The sequence below is a fragment of the Caretta caretta genome, chromosome 2, assembly GCF_965140235.1.
Source record: "Caretta caretta isolate rCarCar2 chromosome 2, rCarCar1.hap1, whole genome shotgun sequence".
In the NCBI taxonomy this organism is placed as follows: Eukaryota; Metazoa; Chordata; order Testudines; family Cheloniidae; genus Caretta; species Caretta caretta.
Window position 1 is genome coordinate 114,441,460 of NC_134207.1, and position 18,083 is coordinate 114,459,542.

General features: G+C 42.4%; 1 protein-coding gene across 13 annotated transcripts in view; it reads right to left on the reverse strand.

Annotated features, from left to right (window-relative positions):
* The window catches only part of HIVEP1 (HIVEP zinc finger 1), a 184,149-nt gene extending 173,736 nt beyond the window's left edge, over positions 1-10,413 (reverse strand). For 3 of the 13 annotated variants that reach the window (XM_048839842.2, XM_048839841.2, XM_048839836.2), the window contains exons 1-3: positions 10,304-10,413; positions 9,216-9,337; positions 5,474-5,618 (exon numbers count right to left, since the gene is read on the reverse strand). In XM_048839842.2, coding sequence (XP_048695799.2) covers positions 5,474-5,513 — 40 coding nt within the window. In that variant the 5' untranslated portion in view covers positions 5,514-5,618; positions 9,216-9,337; positions 10,304-10,413. Of the gene's footprint in view, positions 1-5,473; positions 5,619-5,757; positions 7,020-8,167; positions 8,481-8,647; positions 8,668-8,791; positions 8,850-9,109; positions 9,189-9,215; positions 9,338-10,303 lie in introns of those variants that run through there. The other 10 variants (XM_048839847.2, XM_048839845.2, XM_048839844.2 and 7 more) reach the window with 8 other exon arrangements.
* Positions 10,414-18,083: the final 7,670 nt, after the last annotated feature.

An 18,083-nucleotide genomic window follows, 5' to 3' on the forward strand; every position in this document is an offset into this window, starting at 1 on the left:
CTTCTGTGCTGTAGTTCTAGAGGTCCCAACCCTATTAATGACTTATGTATGTGAGGGTCAATGTGGTTCAATTTTGCTTTTTCAAAAACCTAGGAAATTATATAAAAATTACATTAAAAGAATGCTAAGGTTGAATCGTCTAGCACTCACAAGTTAGAAAGTGTCAGAATTAAGGTTGCACATGCATTCTTTAAATACATGATCACATACTATTTTATCCACAGAATCCCTGCCTCATTCAGAGCACAGGATGGACAATACTCACGGACTGGATAGTTATTAAATATTTCTTTTAATCTTTATCATACAAAATGTGGCTCCAGGCCTGGTTTACAGTACATCCTGAACAGAACACAAAATTATTCGTTTCCTCATCAACTTTTCCATAGTGCTCTCCCTGTAGTATCTGAGTGCTTCACAAACGAATTAATTTATCCTCACAACAGCCCCGTGAGGCGAAGTGATATTGTTATCTCCATTTTATAAATGGGGAACTGAGGCACAGTGATTAAGAGACTGTCTACCCAAAACTAGACGACACTTTTGACAATTTGAGATATCTAGGACCTGATTTTTCAGACCATTTTTACCACATCATGTTCAAATCACAGGTCTAATTGAACAGCTGCAATTGTGAGAGCTCAGCACTTTGACCCATGTGTCTCAGCTGAGTTATTTTAATAAATGAGGAACATATAGTTAGTGGCCTATTGTGAAAAGTTTGTTTTAAAGAGATTTGCCCAGCATCACATGGAAATTATGTGGCAGAAGCAGTGATAGAATCCAATTCCCCAGGGCAGCATTCAACTGCCTTACCATGAGAGCATCCTCTCTCTTCCTGCAATCCTCTGCATCATATGATACACAACTTCCAGCTTCTGCAACAAATGAGGCAGGGGTCCTACAGACAACAGTCTCTTTCACTACACAACTCTGGTTCGTTTCATAAGCACAATCAATCCTGTGCACGGAGGAAAAAATTATGTGATCACATATTTAAAGACTGTATTATAATGCATGTGCACAAGGGGAATTAATTGGCATTTCTTAACTTTTCAGTATTTCACAACAGTAACGTTCTACTAACAGTGTTTTTGTATGTAATTACATAGAACATATTGTTCGTGTTGAAGTAGCACTTAGAGGACTCGCTCGAGATTGGCCTCACCGTTAGGTGCTGTATTTACAGATAGTACAAGACAGTCTTTCCCCCCCAAGTATCGTATAATCTAAATAGACAAGACAGACGAAAGTGTGGGGGAAAATGAAGTATCATTACTGTCACGTTACAGATGAGAAATTAAGACTTAGAGAGATTAAATAATTTTCCCAGGTCTCCGATAGACCATGAGACTGAACACCGATTTTTTAAGTCTCAGGCCAGACCATTAACCACAAGACCATTTTTCCTCCCTAGTTCTGTAAAGATTTTTGGAATAATTTGTACAAAAAAACTACACAAAACAAAGTATGTGCTGTACAGAAGCCTCAACTCAATGGGCACTTCTATAATAATGTGAAATCTTCTGGCAAAGCACAACCTGAAGTCCAGAAATTGACAGTTCTATTTCTGGCTTTGCCATAGACATGCTATGTGACTTTGGACAAGTCATTTATCCTCTCCGTGCCTCAGTTTTCTTTGACTTGACAGACAAGTTAATGTTCCCCTATCTCTGATATTCACAGGTACACTGTACAGGCTTAAATCATTAATTTTTGAGACGTACCAGCACCACAGTAATGACACCTCAGAAATGCCTGTAAACAAAGCACTATTTGTGCAGTAGTAACAGAAGTAAAAAGCATGTCAACATTATTCTTAGTTTTTTAAACTGAAAAACTAAAATACAGAATCCGATTTTTATTTTTTTTAAAGTGTTAGGCACTTGATTCAAACCTACTCTTAGTCATGCTTTGTAAGCCTGGCACAGCAGCTGATTTACAAGCTATATCGAAATGTGTGCCAAAATACTGGTAAGAAAGATCAACCTGTTAATCTTCAATCTACACTGGCACCTTTCATTACTGAAAAATAGTTTCTAATTTTAACCATACTGAAAGAACCCTCTACTTTCATTACTTAACAGAACACTTGTTCAACTCCATTGAAGTCAGTGGAAGAACCATAACATATCCAGCTTTCCAATCAACTTCTGTTCACTGTTTAGATTACAGTAGAACATAACTTAGTTTGACATTATGCTCAGATTTCTTTAGCAGACACAAAATGTTAAAAGCCTAACAGGGCTGTTAAGCTTTAGAGACAGAACACTCATCTGCTTCAAGCAGAAAATATTTGATGGTAAAGGGAAAATACAAGCAATAACTAAAATTCATACTCTTAAAATATAATTTTAAAGAAGCTGGCCCATATTTTTGGAACCAAATTGTGCGCTACCATCTTTTTGTTCCGTGTTTATACAGCTTCTAGTGCAATGGGGCCCTAGTCCGTGACGGCACTCTTAGGCACTACCAGAATACAAATAATAAACAACCAGCTTTAATTACAAATACCTCACTACTGTGACCTTCAATAAATATCCAAGAAAGCAAAAAGCATGAGAGTGAGTGTTTTGCTCTATATCCGCACAGCCATTTGACAACAAATACCAAATGTAATCAACCCTGCTAAAAGTGAGTCTCTAATGTAATTACACTTCGGGGAATAGATTAGTGAGAAATGTTTGTTATATTTGTGGAACAACTGGCTAATCTGGCCTGTCCCATGAAAATAGACAGAGTAGCTGCATAGAGTGCTCCCTTCACCGGTCAATTCTCCCCTTTATAATTCTGTTGTATTAAATAAGACATGAATAGTATTCAAAAGATGAAAAGGAAGGAATAGGTAAGAAAATGTAACCTCCAAGATGTTTAGGAACTGAACTATAACACCTAATGATTTTAGTCTTTGTGCCTAGCTATTGGAGAAAACAATGTGTTTTCTTCTTGTTTTTTTAAAACGCGCTGATGTTTCTTAGTTAGAGACATGATATCCCATCAGATACTCATAAGGCTAGAAAAGTACAGAAATGCCTGAAAAAAAAAAGCAACAACTAGAAAAGTGCAGAGAACTTCTGTTTTAGAGTAAACGTTACTCTAGTTTAACCTATGGGTAGCATAATCTGTCATTGCTTTAACCTGGGCATGCCTTTGGACTTTACGTTTGGAACTACTGAATAGTTTTGGTAGTATAATTATCCTGTTACTCTGAGACCTGAGAACATACAACTTGTCTCAGACTTTTGTCAATCATCGCCAATGCTGGAGTTAACATCTTCAAGTTAAACAGTCAAGAGCCTAGGTTTGAAAATATCTTTGAGACCTTTGGCCAAAACACTCAATATGTCACTAAAAAATTTTCATCACATTAGGATATATTCAACACAGCCATAAAGAAATGAGAAGATTAATGCTGGGAAACAAAATGATACAAAGCAGGTATATGCAATGTGTTCCACTGAGACTGTTCCAATTTAATGCTCATTTACCCGTTTGACATAAAAACCCCTATGTCAGTATTGTATAATCATGAAAGCAAGTGATGAGATGATCTTATTCTCACATAATTATTTGTGAAATAATGTTTCCAACGTCCTGTCTTCTTGCTAAATTTTCTTCCCTCTGTAAAAGTCAGATTAGTACAGCACTATATAAATATAGTGAAAAGGCAACAAAAAAACCAACTACCTTAAAGCCCATAAAATTAAAGAATGCTTTAGGGACACATCTAGTCTGCAAGTGATAGTCAAATGTCTTTACTTAAAACCCTGAGAAAATGAAATTCACCTCACCTGAAGAAAAAGCCATATTTCACTGGATATCTTATCTCTGGATTTAATATCAACAGATGCTATTTCATTCTCTCAAACCATGCAATAATCAAACAACTTTTAAAACACAAGAACATATTAAAACAACGATTTTAAACTTTATCCCATGCTATGAAAAGTCTAGTATTAACCAAAAAGGAGATTATTTTCAAGTCTCTAAGAGGCAATAGAAATGTTAAATTCTTGGTCATGGTTGCTCACTCTCCAGAGTGGCCCGGGATGTAAGTGCAACAGACATAGCACATTTGGAAACAGATCGTGTTACAGGATGTTTAATAGTGACTCCTGTAAGGAGCTCTGAAGGAAGTGAAAGCGTTCAGATTGCTTGAACTTCAGAAGCTGAGTACATAACACTTGCAATAGGGAAGGGAGAAGTCAGGAAAGTCCATTCATTAGGAGTGGGGAGAGATGATAAAGATGATATTGCTACAAGTGATTTCAAGATGCCGACAATCTACCTACCAAACAAAGTACATGATGCCCTCCCTAAAATACAGTAAAGATTTCCTAATCTTATACTGTTAATAAATTATGCTTTTATTGAAATTGAAAATATTCATTGAGTTTCATCTTAGAATCCATACATTTCCTCTTTTGGCAGATCTAATCATTAATTGAACCAACTGCTATAACTTATTACATCATACATATGTCTGATTCATTTAGAAGTTCTATTCATTAAAAGAGACACTGTAAACAGTCTCTAAAATTAAAATATGTAAATATTTCTACTTTACAAAATTCCAGTGAAAACAACTATTTTAAGCAGAGATTTCCTGCAGTGCTTGCAAACAGTTATAAAGCAACACTAAACCTGAAAAGTGAAACTGACCAAACACAAGTGAAACTGACTAAATTTGCTTCATTATTTAAGATGAGAGAAATGGAAACAATATAAATAATGAAAAGTAAACTGATTTTTAAAATTCCTTCATTTCTAAAACCTAAGATGATAATAAATGTGTGTGTGTGTATATCTATATCTATATAGTTTATAGCCTCTCTAAGCAATTTTAACTATAATGATACGTGCTAAGGAACGCTTGTAAAAAATCATTTTACAAAATTTGGGCTTACTCTATACCCAGATTTTCCTTCTACGAGTTCTTTGCTTTTTCTACTTAACTGTAGAAGACTAGAAACTCTGATGATAATGCTAGCATGCACAGCACTATATCAGAGGGAGACACCCTCCCACTGACATAACTAGCACCGCTAGTTTTATTATGTCAGTCAGCATAACACAGCTACACGAGCACAGCTGTATCAGTACAGCTGTGCCTCTATAAGCTTGTTAAGTGTAGACATGGCCTTTGACTGTACACTCTCTGCAGCAAGAAACCACATCTTCCTCTGTGTTTGCAAAGTTCCTAGTCTATGTTGGGCACTTCTGCAATCTGTAGAACAGCCACGTGCTGTCCATGCACAAAATAAACAAACTACAAGAATGGAAAAAGTGCCCCCCAACCTCTCTCAAAATTGTCTCTATTACAGTAATCTTAGACATTACATCTAATACTAGTGTGTAAAATATTTTTCAGACAGAAACTTTGGTTTTCAAGTTGTGTGTTCCTTTAATTTTCCATTTTAAATTGTTCCCAAGTTTCCTGGAGATTTTGCTTTCTTAGGTATGAGCTTCTTACCTCTCAGATTTCTGGGATGTATCTGTTTTGTCCGAGGCATTTTGCTTTAATCAGAGGCCACTTTCTCCTCCCCAGTATAGCAAGTAGAGCAAGCAGAGGAAAGGCAGCTCCATAAATCTGCCAAAGGGGTCAATTAATCCATGTGCTAAAAAGAGAGGGAGAAAAAAGGTGTTTGTTTTTTTAAGAGAGACATATAATGTTAATATGAAAACATATCTTCTCTACCCTTTTTACCCTAAAGCTGCTACAAAAATTAATAAAGCATAGATAATAATCCTTTGTACCTGTATAGCATCTTTCATTCCAAGAAACTCAAACTGTCTTTTATCGCTATTGTTAGCACAAACAGACTTCCAGGGTTACAAAGGATGTCATTGACAGACTAAGAAATAAAACACTGCTCATACCATTTACCAGTTTCTTCTCTAACTTCCAAAAACACGCACTTTTCCCCACAAAAATACTCAGCCTCAGGCTTTGAGATCTTGACCCATGATGAAAGGAAGTGAACAGAAATATGTTGTACTAGAGATCCTCTCATATATACTTCCCACTCCTTCCCCTCCATGACACTAGGTATCTGTAGGACTCTGCAGCTGTGACAAAGTCAGGAGAAATTTTGCTGGTGATTTCATTGCAACATTTCTTTATAACATTGAAAACAAAATCAGGCCCCAATCTTGCATGCGGATAGACTCCTGAACCACCCTGAAGCCAATCAATAGAGCTCTAGATGGGGGTAGCTGTCCACCCACACCAAAGAAACTGCAACATCAGGGTCTAAGTGTAAGGCCAATATCTGAAATAGACCAAGGTGAAGTGACACTCTTCTAATATTCCACAACTCGGTTTTCCATATATTTGAAGGGACGCAAATAAGTATTTTAATCACAAGAGCTAGAACCCCCCAGTTCTACAAAGCTTAATACACAGAAATGTTCTCATGATTTTTTTATTTCTATTTAAACAGTATTTTGCTTGGATTTAAATCTCTCTGCAGTGTTTACAACCCTAAAACTGCAGGATCCTGCTCATGTATGAGAACTGCTTATTGAAATTGACCTGTACATTTCCACTATCCAAGCTAAACAGAATGAAAAAGTAATCCATATAAATATAGAGTTAATTTTAAAATGTAAAGTCTACAGTACTAACAACAACACAGGTAAGGATTTTTTAATTACTTGACATTGAGCCTTTAATTGGACTAGGTAGCAAGTGAAACTGCTTGACAGGGAAAGGGGAGATAAAGACCATCCTCACACACCTTATCTTCAAGGTGCAACAAAGATATAGTATTTTGTTTCCAATTCTTTGTTTATAAAAGGACATCATAAACCTGAAATAATTTAAGTCAATAATAAAGTGTATATGTTTCGGTTACTACACCTACTCCTGAAGCTTACAGGTTGTTTTGTGTTTACAATGACACATTGCTATTAATTTTAAATGTTTTTCTCTTATCTGTTCTTGTGTGAAAGACTCAAACAAAAAAGAGAACTGACTACACAAATGAAAACTGGAAAATAGGTTTTTTTCACAAATTTCTTTTAGTTGTAATAATAAATTATTATGTAAATAAAATCCCATGCAGTAGTGTGATGTTTAAGTTGGTCATCCTTTAAAATATATTTGGTATAATTATGAATACATCATAAATGAAATTTAGCATTTATCATCAAAATGTTCAAGCTTTGGTGACTGAAGTTAGGCACCTACATCAGTAGCCAAATTTTAAAAGGTGCTGAGCATCTCTGAATCCTGATGATAATAATAAACTCCAGTGAGAGCTATGGGTAATCACCTGGCACCTTTGGAAAAGGTATACCACTTAAGTGCTTAAAGTTAAGCATCCAAGTAAGTTTCAAAATGTTGACATATATTTGAACAGGGCTTCTTAGAACATTTCCTAGTGTTTAGTTGCAACACAAGTGACATGTTACATAATATTTAAAACTCCATAGGTTAGTTTTCCACCAGCAATAAAATAATAAGATTTTTTGGCTGGGGGGGAGGGGGAAGAGAGGGGAAAATTAGGCAGTAGCAAAGGTACAGGTAGAAATCTTTTAAAAACGAAAGAAATCTGAAATCTTTTTCCTCCTCAGTTATCTGCCCTAAAAACTTGGCCATATCATAATCACCAGCAAAGTACGTTAGAGGCAACGATTTAAATAATAATAATAATAATAAAAGAAAGATTAAAAAAATGCAGAGAGCGAGAGAAGCACGAAACGATGAGAAGTGCAAACACAAGTTGCAAAGGGGAAAAACATGAATGAATAAAGAGGGAGGAGCCTGGGAAAACCCCTCTGCAACGCTGCACCGAACAAAGCGCTGCACACATCCATCCACATGCCAGGAAGGGGGAGAGCCACCGCAAACCGGGACCGACCCGGGGAAGAGGCTTTGGGGGTGGGGAATAGCTGGGAAGGCCTGGGAGGGGGGGAATCACCGGGATGCCTGCCTACTCCCTGCTACAACCCAGCAAAGCCTGCCTGCGGGCTCCTCTCCCTCTCTCTCACACACACACACTCACAGAGCCCGGCTGGGAAACAAACACACGCGGCTGGAAGAGGAGTAAAGGCGGGTTTCGGACAAACCGCAGCCCCCCGGCAGGGAGATGGGGGTGGGGGAAGACGGCAGCTGGAGCCGGGCCTGCTGGTCCCTGCCTCCCGCCCGCCCCGATCGCCCTACCGTGGCGTGTCTGGGCGCCGCCGCGGCTCGCACGGGGCTCGGACGGGCGGAGGGGGCGGCTCCCCAGGCCGCGCCGGGCGCATGGGAGCCGCTCTGGCGCTTCACAGCAGCGCCGGACTGTGCCCCCCACTGCCGGCCTGCTCCGGGGGGCGGCTGGAGCCGGCCCTGCTGGCTGCCGCGGCTGATGGCGGCGGCTCCGGTGTAAGGGGGCACCAGCGGCGGAGGCAGCAGCTAGGAAACACGGCGCCTGGGAGCCTCCTTCACTTGACAACCTCGGACAAACATAACCCGGGGCTGGCTCCCTCCCCTGCCTGAGCAGCCGTGCAAAACGCCCCCCGCCCGCCATCTGTGCCGCCCCCCCAGCCCCCACCGCTCCAGCATCTGTACCGCCCCAGACCCCCCTCAGCCCCGCCAAGCCCCCACCGCTCCAGCATCCGCACAGCCCCCAACACTCCCCGAGACCCCCGCCCAAACACCCACCGCTCCAGTATCCGTGCCGCCCCGAGCCCCCCTAAACAGCCCCGGCCCCCGCCTCCACCGTGCCGCCCCGAAACAGCCCCGGCCGGCCCGCCCAAACACCCACCGCCCCAGCAGCGCTGACGCCGCCCGCACCCACCCACCCACCCAGGCCCCAGCAGGGAGCCCCCGCTGGGCGATGTCTGTCTGTCTGTCTGTCTGTCTGTCTGTCTGACACTAGTCCCGCCCCGGCGCGCAGGCAGCAGCGGGGGATGCTCCCTGCACGGGGCGGGCTGGGCAGAGCCGCTCATGTCCCGGGCAGGGGCCAGCGGGCCGGGCTGCAGGGGGAGGCGTCCCTGGGGCCGGGCTGTGCGAAGGGGGCAGCGGGTAGGCGGGTCCCCCCTGGGGAGCGGGAAGCTCAGGCCAGCGGGGCCGGGCGGGCCGCTGGCGGCGCAGCCATTGGGGGCTCCCCGGCCGATCACTCACGGGGCTGGCTGGGGGCAGCAGCTGGGCAGCGCGAGGGGAGGCGCGCGGCGGCGGCGGCGGCTCCGAGTCCGGGGGGGAGGGAAGGGAGCGGGGGGGGGGGGGTTACCTTCTCTCACTTTCTATTGCAGGAAGCGGCCCGGTCCAGTGACGTCATCGGGTCTCCCGGTCCCGCCCTCTTCCCTGTCTGCATGGGAGGGGGAGGGGTCACTGAGGGGGTTTCCTCGCAGGCTGGTGGGAAGGGACAGAAGTGAAACTAGATACGCACCCAGGCTAAGATTTAAAAAAAAACACCCAGCCAGCAAGGATTCCCTCTCCCCCAGCCCAGCCACACTGCCCCCACCATCCCTACCCTGCAAAAGTGACATCGTGCCAGAGTGCCCAGGGCCACACTGGGCTTGGCAGTGCCATGTCAGATAAAGTCGTGTTAACATAATAAACAGGCTGCCCAGCACTACAGTGGAGCCATGCAGCATTGTGCCAAACACAGCGTCACTGCGCCAGACTTCACAAAAGTGTGTCAGACTTTCGGGACAGCGTTAGATGATGTAGCACCGTGCCAGCCCATGCAACAACATGTTAGAACGTGTCAGATGGTGCAGCACCATGTTAAGTTGTATCATGACATCTTATTTGGTCAACTGGTATTACTGGAGACATTTTCAACCATGAAGCAGTTAATCCCAAACAGCAGCAGCAAGCAGCTGTTAAAGTCTTATTAAAGAGAATTCTGTTTTTCCTAGGAGACATGACCAAAAAGTCAGGACTTGATTAAGAACCTAAAGAAAACTTATTACAAAGCTATTTGCATTCTCACACCCCACCATGAGGGGCCGCTGTCACAATGCATTGCAGTGGGCACGCAGGTGTGTGTCGCACTCCCCCCTACAGCGGCCCATCCCTCCAGCACAGACAGAGAAGACACACAAACACACACACACTCCCATGTATGCGCATAACTGGGGCTGCTGCTGACGCGGAGATCCCGGAGGTTCCTCCTTGCTGCCACTGGCAGGTCACACATGCTGTGTCCTCCTTCCTCTGCTCTCTGGGTTTTCCCGTTCGCTAGCAGCTACGCTTAATCCCCTCCTCTTTCCCATTGCAACATACCAATAAAACCTCCCCCTGCTGAGGACAGCCGGCCATCCAACCCTCCCCGTACAATTTTCCCCAACGATATTAAAAGAAGAAGCTCACCAAATGCTCAAAGTCTTTGCACTTTCTTTCGCAGTTAACTTTTAAAATAAAGCGACAAAAGCTGAACGCAAAAAACCTCCTCTGCTGGAAGTGGGCGTGAGAGGAAATACGAGGAGGAGGCGCCTAATGCTCTCTGCTGCTGCTCCCCTTTTTTGGCCCTTGCCTAGGGTTTTGCTGTTCTAGTCGTACTGCGCTGATTGGTTTACTACATCAGCTGTTTATATAGATTTTGCGTGTGTCATCTTGAATGGGGAAGATTTGTGGTGAGGGATTCCTCCTCCTCTTGTTGCAGGGAAGTAAAGGGGGTGGATCGCTGGTTAAAAACAAACAAACAAAAAACCCTTGTCTTTTGTTAAAAAGCAGACAGCTTTTTAATTATTATTTAAAATACATTATCCTAACAACCGGATATTTGAAGTTTCTGTTGCCACTGGAGTTTTAGACGAGATTCTCCTTTATATTGCATTTGGATCCAGCACATTTTTTTTTAACAGAACAAACCTAATTAACTGACCTCCCATTAAGTCTATCTTATATTGTCTCATTGTTTACTTGTGCTTCCTCAGCTAGCTTGTCTTACACTTAGACTCTCTGGGGCAGGAACTGCCTTTTTGTTGTACATTTGTAGTGTCATCAACACAGGATTCCAGTCCGTTTCTTGTTCTCTCTCTCTCAGGTACTTAAATAGCTGCCATTACCATAGTATCTGAACACCTCACAATTTTTTAAAGGTATATATCCTCACAACATCCCTGCAAAGCTGGGAAATATTATTATCCTCATTTTACAAAGGGAGAACAGAAGCAGAGTGATACAGAGTGACTTGTCCAACACCACACAGGGAGTTAAACCCAGGTGTCATGAGTCTCAGGCTAGCACCCTAACCACTGGGCCAGTCTTCCTCTCTAGGACTCTGGGGTGCTACTTGAATACAAATAATATCACATCCCTGACAGCAATGTGTGACGTACAATACACACTTACTTAACTAACTCAATACCACTGGGAAAAAGATGAGAATGTTTTGGAGTTATAGTATATTTGCAAAATCATCCAGAGGTATGCTTACACTTAAACCACTACAGCAGACACTACCTGCACTGACAGGAAAACCCCTTCTGCATCTCTCAGGGGTGTAAAAAATTCACCTCCCTGAGAGAATTCTTCTGTCAACCTAGCGCTGTCTGCACTGGGAGTTAAGTTGGTATAGCTACATTTCCCAAGGTTATTGATTTTTCACACTCCTGAGAGATGTAGCTATGCCAATGTAAGTTCCCAGAGTACACCAGCCCCGTGTCTATAGGTAAAGCAGTGTTGTCAACCTACATTAGTTTGAAAAGGAGGTCTTGAAAAGCCCAGCTCCCCACGGTGAATATAAAACTTTCCTGGTGACAGCAGGCATTAATTCATCAGTATCTGAAGAATTTAAGCTTTTATGAAAAAAGTGTTTCTAATCCTGTCATAAATATAAAGGGAAGGGTAATCACCTTTCTGAATACAGTGCTATAAAATCCCTCCTGGCCAGAGGCAGAACCCTTTCACCTGTAAAGGGTTAAGAAGCTAGGATAACCTTGCTGGCACCTGACCAAAATGACCAATGAGGAGACAAGATACTTTCCAAGCTGGAGGGGGACAAAGGGTCTGTCTGTCTGTGTGATGCTTTTGCTAGGAACAGATCAGGAATGCAGACTCAGAACTTCCGTAAAGTTAGTAAATAATCGAGCTAGAAATGAGTTTGATTTCCTTTTGTTTAATAGCTGGTAAAATACACTGTGCTGGATGGAATGTATATTTCTGTTTTTGTGTCTTTTTGTAACTTAAGGTTTTGCCTAGAGGGATTCTCTATGTTTTGAATCTGATTACCCTGTAAAGTATTTACCATCCTGATTTTACAGAGGTGATTCTCTTACCTTTTCTTTAATTAAAATTCTTCTTTTAAGAACTGGATAGATTTTTCATGGATCTTAAGATCCATGGGTTTGGGTCTGTGTTCACCTGTACAAATTGTTGAGGATTTTTATCAAGCCTTCCCCAGGAAAGGGGGTGTAGGGCTTGGGGGAAAGACATCTCAAAGTGGGCTCTTTTCCTCTTCTTTGTTTAACACGCTTGGTGGTGGCAGCATAGGGTTCAAGGACAAGGCAAAGTTTGTACCTTGGGGAAGTTTTTAACCTAAGCTGGTAAGAATAAGCTTAGGGGGTCTTTCATGCAGGTCCCCAAATCTGTACCCTAGAGTTCAGAGTGGGGAAGAAACCTTGACAAACCCTTAGAGTGCAAGTATAATTTTTCAGATGCGAACCAATGAAGTGCTATATTCCAGAGTCTGCAGACAGCTCTATTGTCTCTGCCCTGCTCATAGATTTCCCAAGCAGCAGAATGAAATTGACAACTGGGAATACACCCAGGGAATAGACATAAGGATTACAAGAATAGTGCCATTTTCACATTGTTGCTTGTTGAATCAGTAGTAGCAGAAGCAATAGAACTATTCACAAGGCAGGAGAAGACTAAAGTAGCAGACATCCCACCTTCCAACCTACCAGCCCTTCTGCAACTTGGAGGCTGGGGTGAGACTCAAAAGTTATCAGATACCTACAATTAGATGCGGATTTAAAAATGGGGCCTTCAAGCAGTGTCCTGGGGCAGAACCACGACAGGAATCCATGTACATTTCCGGCAGAAAGGGGTGAAGCAAGTTCCTTAGCAGGGATTTGCCTCTAGATTTTGCTAGTGAGGTCCTTTCCCATCTGTCTCTGGCTACTAAATTTAGTCCTCTAGATAATAGGGGGTATCATCATTCACTGGATAGGGCACAGGCCTGGGGGTGGATCAGGAAATCTAGATTCTATTCCTTGTTCTGTTATTGATATGCTGTGTGACCTTGGGCAAGTCATTTCATCTCTTTCTGCCCTGATTTTTCCATCAGTAAAATGGAAATAATATGCATATCCACCTATGTAGAGCACTTAGAGATGTCTGGATGAAAAGTGCTATGGAGTATTATTAGTAGCAGGTGCCTGGTAATCTTTTCATGCCCTGTGCGTGAGGGAGATTTCAAAAAATAAATCAATCAGTGAGATTTTAAATGTCTCATTGAAACACACTGCAAAATCCTTCTCACACTAAAAGTAAGATACTTTAAAACCTGCTGTGATGTTTCACCCCATAATGCTTTATAGAAATATGCTTATGAGTGTAAATATGACATAACTGGAATATGTTTATGCTAGATATGCCACATAACATACCTTTGCAAACATTATGATCTACTGAATATATCATCCTATTTGTATGCGTGTATCATTTTTATATCTGAAGTTATGAGCGTTAATTTTATACTTGTATTTAAAGTGTTTGCTGTAGGAAGCACATAAGGCAGATTTGGTCAACATAGTGTGAAGTAGTTATTTGAGTAATTGGGAGTACTTAGCTAACAATGGACCTTGGGAGATGCCAATCCACATCTAAGCTTTCCTGGGAACGTTCAAACTAATATGTAAACAATGGTGTCAGCTTGCAAAAAGCTGAATCATTCATAGACATGTGACTTGCCCAGGTGCCTGCAAAACTCCGTCTTGTGGAGGGGATTTTACAGAGGAGAAGAGGAGTTTCCACCCACAAAATAAAGACTATAAAAACCCCTGGAAACCCCTCTATTTGGTATTCAGCTGGCTCAAACGATAACCTCTCCACCCCAAAGAGATGCCTGAAAGAAACTGGAACAAAGGACAGTAACTATGGGGGTGTGAGTGATTGCTGGAACCAGACTAGGAGGAAGTCTAGTCTGTAAAAGAAGCTTATTGGAACATCTCTGACGGTGAAATTTACCTGCATTTAGTTTCCTACTATATTAGGCTTAGACTTGCGTGTTTTATTTTATTTTGCTTGGTAACTTACTTCATTCTGTCTGTTATTACTTGGAACCACTTAAATCCTACTTTTTATATTTAATACAAATCACTTTTTACTTATTAATTAACCCAAAGCAAGTAATTAATTCCTGGGGGAGCAAACAGCTGTGCATATCTCTTTATCAGTGTTCTAAAGGGCAAACAATTTATGAGTTTACCCTGTAATGAGCTTTATATAGAATAAAATGGATTTATTTGGGGTTTGGATCCCATTAGGAACTGGGTATCTGGGTGTTGGAGACAGAAGCACTTCTTAAGCTGTTTTCAGTTAAGCCTGCAGCTTTTGGGGGACGTGGTTCGGACCTGGGCCTGTGTTTGTAGCAGGTTAGTGTGTCTGGCTCAACAAGGCAAGGTACTGAAGTCCTAAGCTGTCAGGGAAAACGGGCTCAGAGGTAGTCCCAGCACAACAGGCAGCAGTCCCAAGGGGGTTTCTGTGACTCAACCTGTCACAACTGCATCTAAAATTAATCCCATGTACATGAGAGTCACCCATCAAATGAGTGAATGGAAGGAAGGGCTATTAAAGCATATTTTACTTTTGACTCTATTGTACTTTCAAAAAGGGACTAATTTTTAAAATTTCAATATCTTCCCTCTAGAGGGCATGCATAAAGCATCCATACTTGGCAACAGATGATATTGTATAAAGGTGCTTCCATATAATTACTAGTTATTATTTATACTACCATAGCACCTACAAGTCCTAGTCCTGCAACAGGAGCTCTTTGTACTACTCCTGAGTCTACCATACAGGTACATAGAAAGTTTAGAAGTAGGAGAAGCCAGGATACAGCAAGTAGCTTTAAATAATTCAGCATTTACCACACCATGGTATTTGACATTAGTTTTTACTAATTATGGAAACTGTGGCAAATTTAACTACTCTGGGCAGCAAATATTGATATTGTTTATATTGTCCACTGCACAATGACCTATTATAATAGGCAAGCTTAGATTTATATTTCTCACAGACTTTAGTCACTCAAGGAGATATACTAGTGCCGAACCCTTGAATAGAACAGAGTCTTATTGGGGGAATGGGGTCTTAGGCCTGGCCTATACTATACAGGTAGGTCGACATAAGGCAGCTTATGTTGATCTAATTATGTCAGCCTTAGCCACCGCTGTAAGTGCCCTACCACACCGACATAAGCGCTATGCCTCTCGTGGAGGTGGAGTTATGTCAGTGCAGTTAGGGCAGGGCAGTGTCTCCACAGACACTGCTACTTACATCAGCTGTTGGACGACTTGTCAATTTCAGGGCTTCATGCTGGACCAGTGAAATTGACAAGAAAGCTGGGCAGCTAGAGCCTGGCAACCCCCAGCTCCCTGCCAGCTGCCCCTATCTAGCTCCCCATTCAGGGAGGTGAGAAGCCCAGGTGGCTGCCCCCTGCTCCCAATGGGAAACAGGGAGGTGAGAAGCCCAGTGGGACAGCTGGGCTCCTTGTGGGGAGCTGCATGGAGCTGAGAGCTCTGGCTCTCAGACCCCCACACTGCCCCTCTTCAGTTAGTGGAAGCACTCCTGGTGAGGACACACACACACACCAATAGAAGAAGGGTAGTGTGGACATCAGCCACTGCAGTAATTACTGTGTTGGCTGTAAATTACCCTACCATAGGTAGATTTAAGTCTGTAGTGTAGACATACACTAAGCAGATGTGGAATAAACCAGAATATAATTTACTGATATGTCATTATACCTTAAATCAGTAGCTGACTGTTAACAGACACTACCCCAGAGAATCAAGTAACCCTTCAAACACTGAAGATCTGTTAAGTCACTGATACCACACTAATCACCATATACTATCCTAGTATCTAAGATGAGTACACTTGTTCTTCATGTTTTGTACTGAACGACTATTACGGTGAGTGTATTGTTTTCAGTATTTCTGCCCCATCCCTACAAGAGTCCCACTATCTACTTCTATATTCTCTCATTCCTAACCGAATGAAAGCCACTGGCAATAATATTTACAAACTCAAGGATGACAGGAGAGGTCCCAGAAGACTGGAGAAGGGATAACCCATTTTTAAAAAGGGGGGAAAGGAGGAGCGGGAAATTTTGATACATGGGAAGCTATTAGAGCAATGAATAAACCATTCAATTTGCGAATACCTGGAGGATGAAGGGGTGAATTACTAACAGCCAACATGGATTTGCCAAGAAGAAAGCATGCCAACCCAGCTTGATTTCCTTCTTTGACAGGGTAACTGATGTGGAGGATAGGGGGAATGAGGTGGACATAAGACACCTTGACTTCAGCAAGGCTTTTGACACAGACCCACAGGACAGTATGATAAGTAAGCTGGAGAATTGCCATCTCAACAGAACTACCATTAAGTACATACATTATTCCTTAAACAGCCACAAACAAAGAGTAACTATTAATGGAATGAAGTCTGAGTGGAGGGAGGTCTCAAGTAGGGTTCCACAGGAATCTGTTCTAGGTCTTGTGTTGTTTAACATCTTTACTAATAATCTGGATGTAGAAATAGAGAGCATACTGATCAAATCTGCAGATGACACAGAGCTAGGGAATGCTGCAAACACTTTGGAGGATAGAACTAAAATTCATAGGGATCTTGATAAATTGTAGAACTGGGCTATAGACAACAAAATGAAATTCAACAAAGACAAAAGTAAGGTGCTATACTTAGAGAAGGAAAAACAATACATAAATACAGAATGGGAGAAAACTGCTTTGGCAGCAGCACAAAAAGATATCAGAGCTGTACAAAAAAAGCAAATGCAATTTTAGGTTGCATTAACAGAGGCATAGCATTCAAGTCATGGGAGATGACAGTACCGCTCTACTTGGCGCTGGTTAGGCCTCCGCTGGATTACTGTGTCCAATTTTGGTCACCAAATGTACAGAAAGGATGTAGAGGCAAGTGACAGAAATTATCAAAAGGGATGGAAAGCAGCCATACGAGCAAAGGCTGAAGGAACTGGGTATATTTAATTTGGAAAAGAGGAGATCAAAGGGCGGGGGGGAATATGATAGCGGTCTTCAAATAATTGACAGGCTTCCATAAAAAAAGATGGAGAAAAGTTATTCTCTGCAGGACAAGCAGCAATGGGTTCAAACTCATCAGCAATCCCTCAATTTTAGGATGATCTCTACCAAAGGTTTACTTATGGGTCTCAAGATGACTCAGGAGTCCGATCCTGGAACCACAGATGTACCCACACTAGGTACAGGCATTTTCTGGTGGGTCAGCTGCCTGCTGGAAGCAAGTTCTTTCTTTTTCCTTCCTTTTCGCTCTTCAGCTTCAAGGGCAAGGCTGATGGAGGATGTGGCGCTATTGAGGTCAGTTGGTGGCTTGCTCCTCCCAGCTTTTGATGTCCACATCAGTTTTCTTGAGATATGCTGTCAGTGTGTCTTTGTAGCGTTTCCTCTGACCACCATGGGATCTCTGCCCATGGGTTAGCTGAGAGTAGAGGGCTTGTTTTGGGAGGCGAGAGTCTGGCATCTGAACACCATGTCCAGCCCAGAGGAGTTGGTGCATAGGACAATTGCTTCAATGCTGGTGACATTGGCTTTAGTAAGGATGCTGGTGTTAGTGCCACAATCTTCCCACTTGATGTGAAGGATCTTCCAGAGACATCACTGGAGTCTGGAGGTACCTCTCCAGACTTGAGATACTATCAATAGGTCACCCAGGTCTCACTGCTATAAAGAAGTGTAAGAATAACAATTGTCTTGTAGACCTGAATTTTGGTGTCCTTCTGTAGGTCATGATCCATGAAAGTGCATCAGAGCAATTTCCCAAGGAAGCACATGTGCACTGGATCCTGTGCTGATCTCACTGTCGATTTTTGCATTTTGAGAGAGTTGGCTACTGAGCTAGCAGAAATGCTCAACTG